General features: G+C 38.4%; 2 protein-coding genes across 2 annotated transcripts in view; one reads left to right on the top strand and one right to left on the bottom strand.

Annotated features, from left to right (window-relative positions):
* LOC145765324 (major facilitator superfamily domain-containing protein 8-like) overlaps positions 1–4,669 on the bottom strand; it is a 53,505-nt gene extending 48,836 nt beyond the window's left edge. Inside the window, exon 1 of the mRNA XM_082577128.1 lies at positions 4,554–4,669. Within this exon, the coding sequence (XP_082433254.1) occupies positions 4,554–4,650 (97 nt within the window). The 5' untranslated portion in view covers positions 4,651–4,669. The remainder of the gene's footprint in view (positions 1–4,553) is intronic.
* Positions 301–3,930, top strand: LOC145765677 (uncharacterized). Its single transcript, XM_082577499.1, has 4 exons — positions 301–1,726; positions 1,802–2,020; positions 2,159–2,697; positions 3,493–3,930. The coding sequence occupies exons 1-4, from the start codon at positions 301–303 to the stop codon at positions 3,928–3,930; spliced, it is 2,622 nt and encodes an 873-aa protein (XP_082433625.1).
* Positions 4,670–14,781: the final 10,112 nt, after the last annotated feature.

The following is a 14,781-nucleotide window of genomic DNA, read 5'->3' as shown; positions in this document are numbered from 1 at the left end:
TGGGCGGCCATGGCCATGGGAGCTTAGAGACCAGCCAAATAATGTTTACAACACCAGACGGCGGTGACGTGTTATTGCTTTAAGTTGCATTGTAATTTACGTTGTTGCTGATTGCTTCGTTGCTGATTGCTTTGTTACGTTGCCTTAAGTTCCTTTGTCGTTTTTACTGGTGTTTATTTTCAGTCTCAATTCAGTTTGCAGTTTATGTCGTCAGAACAACCTAGTTGCATTTTAGCGTAATAAACTTCTTAATAGAGGAATTGTAGATGGTTTCACTACATTTTATTACGCTAATAAAGTATGGATCTAAAAGACTTGCGCCCTAGACTCTTAGCTGCGGACCCGCAAAGTAAAGACGCTAAACGACAATGGGTGCATTGGTACAAGTCTTTTACAATTTATCTAGAAAAGCTCGGAGAAGTTTCAGCTGAAGACAAGTTGAATTTGCTTATAAATCATATAGACGCTTCAATATATGAACTGGTGTGTGAGACAACAAATTATGATGAAGCTATCGAACAACTGAAGCGCCTTTTTGAGAAGGTTTCTAACCCCATGTTTTCTCGATTTGTTTTAAAAACTAGGAAGCAGAAGCCAGATGAATCACTAGACGAGTACATGCAGACCTTAAAGCGATTGAGCCTCTCCTGTGACTTTCGGGCCGTATCGGCAGTTGCGCATAAAGAGGAAGCTATACGTGACTCGTTTATCGCTGGGATTTCGTCAAATCACATTAAACAACGCTTGCTAGAGGACAAAAATGCTTCGCTACAACAAACTTTTGATAAAGCTCGATCCTTAGATGATGCCCAAACGTTTTGCAATCGTGTAGAAATGACTGCGAGCCAGACTCCGTCTTCACTTGATTGTGGCGCAACAGCTTTTGAAACACGTCCTACCTTTAAAATTGAAGATTCTTCAGATAAGGAAGAAAGCTCAGATGTTAGCGCCGCGTTGGTTGAAAAGTGTAACTATTGCGGAAATAGGCGACATAGTAGAAGATATTGCCCTGCTCGTGAAGTTATTTGTTTCAAATGTTCTAAAAAAGGTCATTTCTCAAAAGTTTGTCGTCTTTCCAGGGTAAATCGAAAACCTATTTATTCATCTGCTTCTACTCCACGAGATGTCATTATGAATATGACAACCGAATCTTTCGACACCCACGCAAAGGTCAACGTCCCTGTTACAGTTAACGGAGTTCAAGCCAATGCTCTTATCGACACTGGCTCTACCCTTTGTCACATGAGCGACCGTTTAAGAAAGCGTCTAAAACTAAATCTTGAAGAAAGTGAATGCCGCATTGGTTTAGCCGTGAAAGGATGTTCATCGCAAAGTTTAGGAATCTGTAACGTAAAAGTCGCGCTTTTTGGACAAGAGTATGATAATGTAGGAGTCACTGTTTTGAAAAATTTGCTCACCGACCTAATTATCGGACAAACTTTTATGAAACAGCACAAAAGCGTGAACATTCAATTTGGAGGGCCTATGCCAACGTTACAGATCGGAGCATTAGAAGCTATTAAAACGTCTACTTCAATACAGCTTTTCAAACACTTAAGGAAGGAGTGCCATCCGATTGCTACAAAGCCTAGAAAGTATTCTCAAGCCGATAGAAGTTTTATCTCTTCAGAGGTGCAGCGACTTTATAAGGAAGGTTTAATTGAGCCGAGTCGTTCGCCATGGCGAGCACAACCTCTTGTGGTCACTCAAGAAAATCACAAAAAGCGTATGGTCATCGATTTTAGCCAAACCATAAACAAATTCACTTGTTTGGACGCGTATCCTTTACCTCTTATGTCAGACGTAGTGAACAATGTTGCTAGGAACAGCATCTATACAACGCTAGATTTAAAAAGTGCGTACCACCAGGTAGAAGTTCCTCTGCAAGATCGAAATTACACTGCTTTCGAAGCCGATGGAAGCTTGTGGCAATGGAAGAGAACGCCGTTTGGTCTAACGAATGCAGTACCTGGTTTTCAACGGATAATGGACAACATTATCAAAGACTACGAGTGCAAAGGTACGTACGCTTATCTTGACAATATTACCATTTGCGGGAAAACCCAAGAAGAGCACGATCAAAATTTATCAAAATTTCTTGCAGTAGCTCGAGAATGCAATCTAACTTTCAATGAAGCAAAAAGTACTTATTCGGCAGATACAATCGACTTGCTTGGATATAGAATCTCTAAAGGTACTTTAAGTCCTAACCCCGAAAGAGTAGAATCTTTACTAAAAATCCCGCCTCCAAAAAGTAGTAAACAACAGCAGAGGATTGTCGGTTTATTTGCGTATTATGCGCAATGGATTTCGCGTTATTCTGACAAGATTCAGCCTCTAATTCGAAACAGTACCTTTCCTCTGAATGATGCAGCCCTAAACTCTTTCGCGACGTTGAAAGCTGAATTGGCTCAAGTTACGCTTGGGGTGATAGATGAAGAAATTTCATTTACAGTAGAAACTGACGCATCTGACATTGCCATTTCAGCCACTTTAAATCAGAACGGGCGACCCGTTGCTTTTTTTTCCAGGACACTCAACAAAAGTGAAAAAGTTCACTCAAGCATAGAGAAAGAAGCGACGGCAATTATCGAAGCCATTCGAAAATGGAGTCATTTTCTAGCGGGACGCCGATTCAAACTTGTCACAGATCAAAAATCGGTGGCATTCATGTACAACAGCAACAACCATGGCAAGGTAAAAAATGCAAAAATTTTGAGATGGCGTCTGGAACTATCACAGTACGATTATGAAATTGTTTATCGAGCAGGGAAGTATAATACTGCTCCCGACACTTTATCTAGAGTGTATTGTGCAACTATGATGGACAATTCGTTGTATGAAATTCATGCGGCCTTATGCCACCCTGGAGTAACTCGCATGCATCATTATGTTAAAACAAAGAATTTGCCTTATTCTATTGATGACATCCGTAAAATGACATCCGCTTGTGAAATTTGTGCTGAGTTGAAACCTAAGTTCTACAAGCCAATTGAAATTCCATTGATAAAAGCTACGCAACCTATGGAGCGCTTAAGCATCGATTTCAAAGGACCTTTACCTTCTGCTACGAATAACAAATACATTCTGACTGTAGTAGATGAGTACTCTCGATTCCCTTTCGCCTTTCCTTGTAGTAAAGTAGACACTGAAACTGTAATCTCGTGCATGTCTAGTCTTTTTGCAATGTTTGGTAAATGTGGTTATGTGCATTCGGATAGAGGTGCATCGTTTATGTCTAAGGATTTTGTGTCTTACATGTACAGTTTGCGTATTCCTACCAGCAGAACCTCTATATACAATCCACGGGCTAATGGCCAATGCGAAAGATACAACGACGTAATTTGGACTTCTGTAAAACTTGCTTTGAAAACTCGAGATCTTCCTATTTCTAAATGGGAGTGTGTTCTACCTGATGTTTTACATTCTATGCGCTCTTTATTATGTACTGCAACAAACGTGACGCCACACGAGCGATTTTTTAATTTTCAGCGTCGTTCAAGTCTAGGTCTTTCCATACCTACTTGGGTTAAATGTCCTCAAAAGGTTTTATTGAGACGACACGTTCGTGCTAGCAAGTATGAACCGCTTGTCGAAGAAGTGGAAATGACTCATGCAACTCCGAACTACGCGCACGTTCGTTTCGCGAACGGACGCGAAACCACAGTGTCAATTCGTGACATCGCTCCAACTGCTCGTGGTGGCCTTGACGAGTCGACTCTTAGTTTGCCGGATCCCGGGAGTCCAAACGAAGGGATAAACAATCCATCTGTGGAATTTCCCGAACAAATAACAACTAATAATGAGTCTGTCAATGAAGATGCACCTGCCCCGTCATCGGAAACTCATATACCGACTGATTCCAGCGAGCGCCCCATGCCCCGGCGCTCATCTCGTTCAAGGCGACCGCCAAACAGATTTGTAAATTAATTAAATGTATTTAATGTATTAGCGCTTTTAATTTTTGTTGATCCCTATTGATAATCTATGGAAGGGGTGAATGACGTGTTATTGCTTTAAGTTGCATTGTAATTTACGTTGTTGCTGATTGCTTCGTTGCTGATTGCTTTGTTACGTTGCCTTAAGTTCCTTTGTCGTTTTTACTGGTGTTTATTTTCAGTCTCAATTCAGTTTGCAGTTTATGTCGTCAGAACAACCTAGTTGCATTTTAGCGTAATAAACTTCTTAATAGAGGAATTGTAGATGGTTTCACTACAGGCGGTAACAAAATTCTAACACGGGCCACTTGCAACTCCTAGGTTCTCCAACCGAACTCCAGCCCATGCCTGGTTAAGGGAAATTACTATCTGTTTTCATGGCAACAGCTTGCATTGCTTCACACCTGTACAAATAGTATGTACATTGTACAGGATCTCTAGAGCATTATTTCACCATTTATTATATACAATATGCAAAAATTACTTTTTGATCTGACTTCACAGGTGTGTGCACACTGCACAGTGCACAGCTTACACTTTTTCTGTCCACAAGCTAACAATACTAGCCAAAATGAACCTAATACTACTAAAAAAAAGAAAATTATAACAACTTACCATATTCAATTCCACTGAGCAAATAATATAAACATATTATTATGAAGGTAGGAGAAAATTGTTTCAGTCCTGTAGTTCTGTTAGCGTTTGATTCCATTTTTTAATTATTACAAAAATTTTTTTCCAGTTTAAATAAATAACTTACAAAAAAAGTTCAAACACAATAATGCCCCACTTTCCTAATAAAACAACATTTTTATATTATACATACTAACATTTTACATTTGGATTAGCAATGTACTGATACCAATATTTTGGCTGATACCGAAATCACGTTTTTAGGCCGATACCGATACTTTGGCCGATACTTTAGTGTTACAAAAAGAAGCAATTTTTTTGGTATTTGCAAGGAATTATATCAAATGCTAAGTTTGACCTTATTTGCATAAAACTACAGTAGAACTTGGATAACTCGTCTTCGGAAAACTCGTCAGTTTGCCCAAGTCGTCAATGATTGCTAGGTCCCGGCAGAAAGCCTATCTTTTGTACACAATCAAGTTCGGTTAAGTGGTCATCGCATAATTCGTTAATTTGATTATTTCATCACTGTTTTTCTTCCCTTGGGACGTAAAATTCGTCTAAGTTGTCATCCACCCAAATGCTGAAGTGGCATTTACAGACTCTTCAAGAAATTACTGCGCTAAGACGTGCGCACGCACACACTCTATCGGGCCAGACGCACATGCGTGGAGTATGTTTTGCAGATGGTTGGAAAGCTCCAACACTATATGTTATGCCAAGAAGACAGTGGTGAACTTGCAAGCTCACTATCAAAAATGCATGACTACTTGGTTGACAAGACACTTGCAAGCAAAACGCAGTCGAAATATCTGTGTTCTTCAGTTAAGCTGTTAAGTGAGTTATTACTGTACTGTACTTTATTGTGTATCGTAATAAGTTCTTTTCTCGCTTGCCTCTTCATCTCACTTTACCACTATCGCATTTAATTAGGTCGCGGAACACCATGAAATTAATGCAACGCGAAACAATGGCAAAACTTAGCTGTTTGCATTGGTCGTCAGTTCGCGTAAGTTGTCACTTTTTCTGTTCCCCTGGGGTGACGAGTTATCCAAGTTCTACTGTACTAAAAAAAGCTTTGAATTGACATACGGTAATTTATTAAAGATTCAAGAATCCAATCTCAACCTCATTGTTGTATTATAATAGTAGGTTTTAGTAATGAAAGGCCACCATGATTGAGGACTGGGGTATAAAGGAAGAAACATATCATAATTAGGGTTTCTGAAAAATTAATAAAGGGTTTGCGCAAACTCTCCAAACAGGCTATCATAATTGATAATAAGATGTAAACCAAGTCATTTGTGTAGTCGTACAAAAACTATTCGACAAGTAATGTGCAACCTAAGGGTTTTGTTGTTTGGTTGAGAAGCTTTTGCCAGGCCAAGACTAACCACTAACCAGGTTGAAAAAATGTATAATTTTGCATCGTTTTTACGTTGCTAAACGTTTAAAAAACCCATGTAACTTGGTTGTTTTTAGTAAGCTGGTTCTATAAGTTTGTGATTTAATTTCCACCTTTTGTTGTAGTGAACTCATCAAGCTTAAACAAAGTCATGACAACGTAAGTAGGCTCAAAATGAAAGCAATGGAACTACGAATCCTCATTAAACCAATCAATAAATGGTCTTGTTGCACCTAAGATGAATAATTTACCACCACCAGTCATAAGTGCACTTAGCTTGAATGCATTCAAGGCAAGGCTTGACAAGCACTGGAGCAGTGATCCATTGAAATTTACCTTGAAATCATCTTATGATGTTATGTATTAAGTGACAGTACTATTGTGAATGTGTTTTTCATGTATATAATGACCATATCTTTCTTTTTCTGCGCCCACTTATATGTTTTTTAAAAGTTTACATATGTTATCAGATGTTATTGAAGGTTAGAGTTATTAGTTATGAAACTAGCTGTTAACCTAATTAACAGCAAATGTGTTATGTAATATTGTATATCACAATGATGAAAAGGCACCTCAGTGCTTACAACATCAAACGTTTATTATTATATTATAACCTTATCTTTTACTGAACTCCGGAGCTGACTTGAAGCCTTAAAAATCATGTCGACTTATTATTGAGGGTGCAACCTAGTTCGTACCTTGAACCATTCATACAGTCAGTTCGTACCATGAAACGATCGAGAAAAAAAATTAAAAAAGCCGAAGTTGCTGATCGCAGTTTAATAGCACAAAGCCGAAGTCGCTGATCGGAGTTTCCCCAAACAATCTGAAACAAACCCGAAGGTTAGGGTTAGCGGAAACTGCGGAAAAATGTTTGCAAAAACTGCGATCAGCGAAGGTTAGGGTTAGAGCATAGATTACTCTATGGTTAGAGTTAGGGTAAGCGGAAACTGCGGAAAAATGTTTGCGGATATTGCAATCAGCAAGGGTTAGAGCATAGATTACTCTATGGTTAGGGTAAAGGTTAGCGGAAACTGCGGAAAAATGTTTGCGGAAACTGCAATCAGCGAGGGTTAGGGTTAGAGCATAGATTACCCTATGGTTAGAATTAGGGTAAGGGTTAACGGAAACAGCAAAAAAAATTTTGCAGAAACTGCGATCAGCGAGGGTTAGAACAGGGCTTCCCAAACTTTTTTGCTCGCGACCCCTTTTAATCTCCTAAAACTTTTCGCGACCCTTCACGGTTAAAATGATAAATAGTGCGAACTATAGCCTACATTTGTGATATTGATCGAAAAGTTTTCAATTGAAAACTTAAAGTGCTCCTGACAGGTTAGATCCAAGTATAGTAACTTTTCAAAGCATTTCCTAGCGCAGAATTATACTTAGCGAACTTTTTAATCTTAAGCTAGTAGCTCAACTGGTTAGGACGTAATTTATATCAAACGACTGTTCCGCAGCGCCACCACAGGCGAAACTCCATATTTCACTGCTCTGGGACGACTTTGGTGGTATTACGTCATCCTAAGTGGGCGTCGTTAACGACGGATGAAACAAACGCTTCCTAGATGTAATTGGTGGATCACAGTTTGGTCGGAGTTGGTACAAGCGGTTGCTTTTTTAAAAATTTATTGTTTTTTGCAGTTTAATAAAACTGTACTGGATACGTTCCTACAAAACCTAAAATATACTTGAAGTGAAAAATGAAGACATTTACAAATCATCATTCATATTTAATTCATCATCACTATTCAAAAATAAATAAAAGTTTTCTCTCTCTCATAATGTGCCTTCAGTTGGCCATTGAAATCCGGTGTAACGGCCATCTGGATCTAGAAAATTGTTTCGGATTCACCAAACAATGCATGACGGCAGCACAATCTGATTGTTGCTTCCGAGAGCATCAAACTGCAAGCAGTGAGCTTTGTGCAATGCAAGTTGTCAGTGCCAGTGTTAACAAAATCTTAGTTATATAGTTACGTAGCCTACATAGCAGAGTCTACACATGTAAAAGCCTACTTTACCTGTGCAAGGATACGTTTTTGTAAACGTTGTTGTTTAGAAGTGCTGGAATCATCATCAGCAACTGGTTTTTACTTTTATAGATGGTATGGCAGATTTTTTCAAAATGTAAAGTTCGCTCAAGCCCATTTTTACTTGAGTGGTATTAATAAAATCATCTTCAGTGAAGTGAAGAGAACATAATACGACTAGTTTTGTATGGCCCATCCCACTTTCAAACACTTGAAGAAAACTTTGACCATTTTCTTCTCAGCACCTTGGTTTGTGGGAAAGCGTGAAAAGAAAGCACACGGTCTTTGTCACTGACACATAAACAGCAATTTGAAGACATTGCCTCAATCATAAATTAAGGCTACTGTTTGTGAGATACTATTGTTACACTGCAAATGGCTATAGCCAGATTAGGACAAATAAAAAAGTATGAAAATTGTAGCCCTACGAAACTGCAATTTCAATTGAATTGAGATGCTGTTTGATAAAAATAAACTCAACCTATTTGATCGAAACCTGATAGTAATAATAAGTTGACTTTTTCATTTCGGTAATTCTTAATTTGCACATGCGTTAGACCAACAGAGCCCCACACATTCACGTTTTGCAGTAGCCATACTATACTTTACCAAGTCACCACAGAGAAAGAATGTATCCTTCCCGCTTACGGTGACGTCACAGCGGTGTTGCTGTTTTTATTTTCGCAATTGAATGAGTGCCAGATTCGCCAATGTCAACGAAAGTTTGGAAGCGTGTAACTTAGTAGCCTGTTGATATTTTTTATAATTTGCTGGTCAGGAAAGTTTGTTAGTGTCATCTTTTTGGTATCTTAGGTAAATTTAGCGAATTTATTTACCTGTCAGAGGCACTTTAAAACAAGCTACGGTACTCAATGACTGTTACTTTACAGTTTACACGCAGCCTACTGGAAATAAAACAAAGAACCAAATACATCTATTCAGATGGATATGAGTGTGATGGATGGATGCAATCGTTTTTTGCTATAAAGCAAGTCCAGACGTGGCTCAATTGGCTAAGGCTGGTCCCAGGGCGGTTTCAATGTTGCTTCGTTTGATGGTGTTTGTTCATCAACATTAAAAACGCTGACTCGCACAAATTGTCGTCGTAGGCTCCAGCTCGTGGCTGAACATTGGTTTTATTTCCAGTCGGATGTGGCTTTGGAGGCCTACTCTACAGTGAAAAAGACGTGGCCAAAAGTCACATTGTATGGAGAGTTGGGAACGTGGTTGTAGCCTATTAGCTTTTTTTCTAATGTTTTATTTTTTCTGAACCTTTTGTATCCCTTTTTTTTCTCGAAAAATTCCTTGCCTTCCCTCGTTCTCTTCTTCGAGTTTGACTTATCACTAGCAAGTTGTTCCCACCGTTCTAGATCAATGTTTGCTGGGTTGAGGGAGACTTTAACTGATCTTTGTAATTGCGTCATTGGTGAGACGATCCTCTCAACAAGTACCCAGCATTTGCCTCAGTTTCCTCTGCTGCATAACTTTTATTGTAATTGTTTGTTTGTTTATCTTTATCCTGCATTGCGGGAAAGCGGACTTGAGCGCTATGCATCGGTGTACGCCTTCCAACGTACACCTGACCCACGCTGCAGCCGACGGCAATGTCTGTTTTCGGTTGTCTACTCTACTTATGACTTAAATTTGGTACTACCCATTACTCGAAATCGATCACTGGGTAGAGGCAATTATCGTAAAGTTTCTTGCTCAGAGAAACAACAGCAAGTGCGGGTGGCTGGAGTCGAACATGCAGGCTCTCGACTGCGAGCCCAACGTTTAGGTAGATTTCCAATTTGGCAAAATTTTCTATTCACCTGATTTTGTATTGTTTTTAAGATATTTATGATTTTTGGTTTGTCATACTTAATCCAATGTTACAGGCTACAGCACAAAATAAAAGGGAATGCATGATCCATCTTTGTGACTCACTCTTGTTACCTCATCTAAAACAGTTTATCCCGAATCTGCACAAGGTAATCTATTTTAGCGATGGTGCAGCTTCACAATATAAAAACTTCACCAACCTGTGCTATCACAAACATGACTTTGGTATTTATGCTGAATGGCACTTTTTTGCCACTTTGCATGGGAAAAGCCTATGTGACCGGAATTGGAGGCACTGTCAAGCGTCTTACAGCACGTGCAAGTCTTCAGGCCCCAATGCAAACCATATTTTGACACCATTGCAGATGTTTGAATGGGCAACAACAAACATTAAAAACATTCAGTTCTTCTTCATTAGTGCAGACAATGTTAAAAAAATAAAGAAGAGTATTGTCATCGTGTGAGCCTCTGGGGCCGAGGGTCTATCCTTTTACCACCCCAGATTCACGATGTTCCCAGACTACACTGCAAGGCTACTAGAGAGCAGCCAGTCTTTGGTTTCATCATCCATGACACGCAGACTTTCCACTCCGTTAGGTGGCTTGAAGATGGAGCAGTCATTGATGATGTGGTCTGCGGTCTGTTCCTCGGCACCACATTCACAGGAGGAGGAAGAGGCCATTCCCCATTGGTGCATGGTTGAGAAGAGTATGAATTGGAGACGTTATGCCTCGACTAAAACTATTAGGGGAACACGTTCACACCATTGCTTTATTCCAATTTCCATCAATAGTACGAATGAAAAGAATGTTGAAAGATTCAATAATATTCACTGACATCAGTGCAGAACAAATCTGTGATGCAAAACATTTGGATGAAGAATGCTTGCTTTCAGATCAATCAAAAATTTCAACTCTGTTCCAACCAGGAATATACATTGCCTGTATCTATGATGATGATTGGTTCATTGGAAATATTATTGAACGTTCAAATAAACATGGTGTTTGGTGATGTTTTCGTAAAATTCATGAAGCGTGTAAACAACATTTTGATGTGGCTGCCAGACCAAAGACAAATGCCTTGTTGGGTGCCATTCCAACATATCATTTGTTGTGTTGGTGTACCAGAAACCTACGGACACAGTGCTCGAAAATACAAACTTAACCAAAAAGATTATGAAAGTGTTCTGACATTACTTCCACAGTTTCTTAGACAATAGATGATATTCAAACTCAACTGAGCTGATTTGTGCTATGCATTTTACATAATGCAGAATTATAGTGCAAACTGAAAACAATTTAATTTTTGAACACGACTTGATCATTTTCCTACAATTTTATCTCCATATCATAGCTTATTGATTTCAGGTGGGTACTTTTTCATGGGTGAGAAGAGGTGAAAGCATCATTTTGAACATAAATTGATGGTCAACAATGTCAGGATTCCAATGTTTATGATCACTAAGCATAATACCTACTTATCTTCACTATTTTCATGATAAATTATTGTTGAATTTTCTCTGATCTACATTAAGGACTTGTGATTATTTGTCAAAAATGACCAAAATGTTACATTTTAAAAACATAAAATTTATAGTGAAGGAGTTTGATACTCAAAGATTTTATTTCATGAAATGAAAGAATAAATGTATGTGTTTGTCTGGTATAAATTTCAACATGACCATAAAATACCCACGCGGTCATTTGAGGCTCTAAACATAGGGGTAAAAAAGGGTCATTTCTGCCTGATAAGGTTTTCAAACCCCCATAAGATCTCTGTTAATGGCATCACAACTCCCAAATTCAAGTTAGCAGAAGAAAAGTTTCCAAATATTACAAATAATTAGGTTTTAAAGAAATATTTTGATTGGTTTGGGTGGTAGAAGCATTTGAAAATTGAAAAAAACACTTATACGGGGCAAAAAAATAGGATTTTGATGACCCACTTAACACTTATGCATCAAGAGATGTTGTTTGTTACTATTGAATTGTGTAGTATAGTTTATGATGCACTAGCACAGCAATTTTTAGTCTTCTACCACAATTACAATAAAAGTTATGGGGCTCTGAAAATGGCTGAAATTGCTATTCGCTACTCCCCCAAGTCAAAAACAAGGGTAGCACCTGAAATTCAAATGGCCGCCATGGGAAAACCGTTTGAGATATTGATCTAAAACTTAGGATTCTTTCGTTTGGTAGCCTAAGGCATAGTATGACAACTTTTCAGCAAAATCTGAGAGGTACCATAATACAAGATTTCTTTATATTGGCTGTTTTGATATGGAATGACCCAGCAGCTGAAACAATTTATTGTCGTTAGATGGTCCCGCAATACCGGATTACAATCTCGATAAAGCAGTTATTGCGTGGTACAATGATTCTATTGCAGGACGTCGACCAGACTTCAACAGACGCTAAGTGATCATTATAGCATTGTAGCAAGTTTAATTCTATCGTTATTTGTATTTTGGCCTCCAAGCACGCAGATATGGCCGCCGAGAAGGAGCTCCCGGTAGGCCACGATGGCTGCCGGAAAAAAATACGAGTTTTAAGGCCTGAAGTTCCATGTTTCTGCTCCGTATGTCATTGTTGGGAGAATGCATTGATTATATACTTTTCTTTTCATTGAGATCGGTAATTTACTTTTAAATATTGAGCTCACTCTTCCAAATGCCTGACAACCAAGGGTAATTCTTCTTTTAATTTCTTCTTCTTTATTAGGTGATGTGGTTACTATTTGGCCAAGGTATGTGTATTTGTTTACGTTTTGGAGATTGGCTCCATCTAATGTAATGTTTTGGTTTCCTTTGACATGGTGATTGAACATAACTTGTGTTTCAGTGAAATTCATTTTGAGACCGACCTCTTTGCTTGTCTTGTCGAGTTCAGTCAGCATTGCTTGGAGTTCATTGGGTGTTGAAGATATCAAAATGATGTCATCAGCAAACCTGAGATTGGATAGGTATTCGCCATCTACTTTGATACCTTTTTCTTCCCAATTTAAATTTTTGAAAATTTCTTCTAAGCATGCTGTGAAAAGCTTAGGAGAGATGGTGTCTCCTTGCCTAACACCTCATTTAAGTTGAAATTTGGCTGAGTCTTTGTGTAGTCTGATGAAGGAATAACAATTTTGATAGATGTGTTGAAGGATATTGATGTATGTCTGGTCAATTGCTTGGTTTCTGATGGCTTGTAGCACTGCAGGGATCTGTATTGAATCAAACGCTTTACTGTAGTCAACAAAGGCAAGGCAGAGAGGCAAGTTGTATTCATTTGTTTTTTCGATTATTTGGTTGATTGTTTGTAGATGATCTATGGTGGAGTAGCCACTTCTAAATCCAGCTTGTTCTCTTGGTTGGCAATCATCCAGTGAAAAGTTTGTAGACACTACTAAGTAGACTGATTGGTCGATAATTGTTCAGATCTTTGTGATCTCCTTTTTTGTGAAGCAAGATCATGATAGCAGTATTCCAGGCTTCCGGAGTCTTTCCCTGCCGAAGGCATTCAGTGAAGAGGTTAGCTAGCCTTTTCAATATGGTCTCTCCAGTATCTTTTAGAAGATCATTAGTGATGTTGTCTGGTCCTGGAGCTTTTTGTGTTTTTAGAGCATCAATAGCATGTTTCACTTCAGAAACAGTTATTGGTGGTTCGTGGTTTGTTGCTATTTTTGGCTTTGGTGTTTTGGAGAGATTCTGCAGATTGTTGTTACTACTGTAAAGTTTTTCATAGAATTCATTTGATCATTCAACAATTCGATCTTGATTGTTTGTGATTTTTCCGTCTTCTTCTTTTATAGCTGTTATTTGGCTTTTCCTTGACTTAGTTTTTTCTTTGCAAAATTGAATCCTCTACCTTGTTTAATAGTTTCATCAAACATTTTCATGTTATGGGATCGAATGTCCATTCTTTGGTTCTTTTTGATTAGTTTGTTTAGTTCTATCTCTTCGATTTTGTTTCGATTATTGTCCATTGTTTTCCATGCTTTCCGTTTGTTCATTAGCTGCATAGTGTTTTCAGATAACTTGCTTTTCTTCATTATTTTTTCTTCTTGGTATGCCGAGGCAGTTTCATGTAAGGGAATGGTTAATGGTTATGTTATTGTAAAGTTCCTCTATGTTGTTGAGTTGACTGGTGTTTGTTGCTTCTTGTTTTTTAAGAGCTGTTTCTAAGTTTTCCTGGAAGTTATTCACCTGTTCTTGGTTGATTTTCAGTGGTTGGAGTTTGCAGTAGTGAAGTATTTTCCTTTCTTTTTGTACATCGATTTTCAGTGTACTTCTTACCATTCGATGATCACTTCCTTTCACATTGTTTAAGACTTCTGTGTTCTGCACTACCTCAGGTTTGTTTATGAGTATACAGACGAAATCGGTTAATCGAATCACCTATTTGCCAGACGTTTTGATACGATTATCCGATTGATTTGTTTAACCAATTTACTAAAAAAAAGGTTTATTGTGAATGGGCGTAATTGTTGAGATGTCTGTGCTGACTAGGCTGCAACGCACATTACAACTGATACTTCCTACAACTGTTTACAATTCTGGTTAAGCTTTAAAGAGTTTACTAGTTCTGTGTTACATAACACTATGCTGTATTTTCAAGCCAGCAAAACTGGTCCTTTTTGCATTGATTTATTATCTGCAGACGTTGAAACAATGTAAAAAGACCAGCTTTGCTGACTGGGAGAGCATTTATGATCAAAGCATGTTTCTGCAAACTGTGGCAATCGGACTTCTTTTAATCTCACCGATATCTGTGACGTCACAACGCGAACTTTGACGTTGATGTTTTTGATTCAAGTGTGCTATTTTTAGCTCCATACCAGCTGTGTAGTTTTGAGTATGGAACATGGCCTACGAAAATAGTGGTATGGTAGAAAAACACGGCTCACACTCATTGTTTGTTTTGAAATCGCAAAGGTTTTTTTTTCAAATCTTTTGCGCTGTCTG

This window comes from Aplidium turbinatum, chromosome 2, assembly GCF_918807975.1.
Source record: "Aplidium turbinatum chromosome 2, kaAplTurb1.1, whole genome shotgun sequence".
Taxonomy (NCBI): domain Eukaryota; kingdom Metazoa; phylum Chordata; class Ascidiacea; order Aplousobranchia; family Polyclinidae; genus Aplidium; species Aplidium turbinatum.
This window is presented reverse-complemented; position numbering and strand designations above follow the sequence as displayed.

What these genes read in the sequence shown, in the direction of transcription:
- LOC145765677 (XM_082577499.1), top strand. Translation starts at nt 301, where the DNA reads ATGGATCTAAAAGACTTGCGCCCTAGACTCTTAGCTGCGGACCCGCAA. An exon ending in TCAAGAAAATCACAAAAAGC is followed by an intron (nt 1,727 to 1,801) that starts GTATGGTCATCG and finishes CTCTTATGTCAG; the next exon opens with ACGTAGTGAACAATGTTGCT. An exon ending in ACAGCAACAACCATGGCAAG is followed by an intron (nt 2,698 to 3,492) that starts GTAAAAAATGCA and finishes TTTAATTTTCAG; the next exon opens with CGTCGTTCAAGTCTAGGTCT.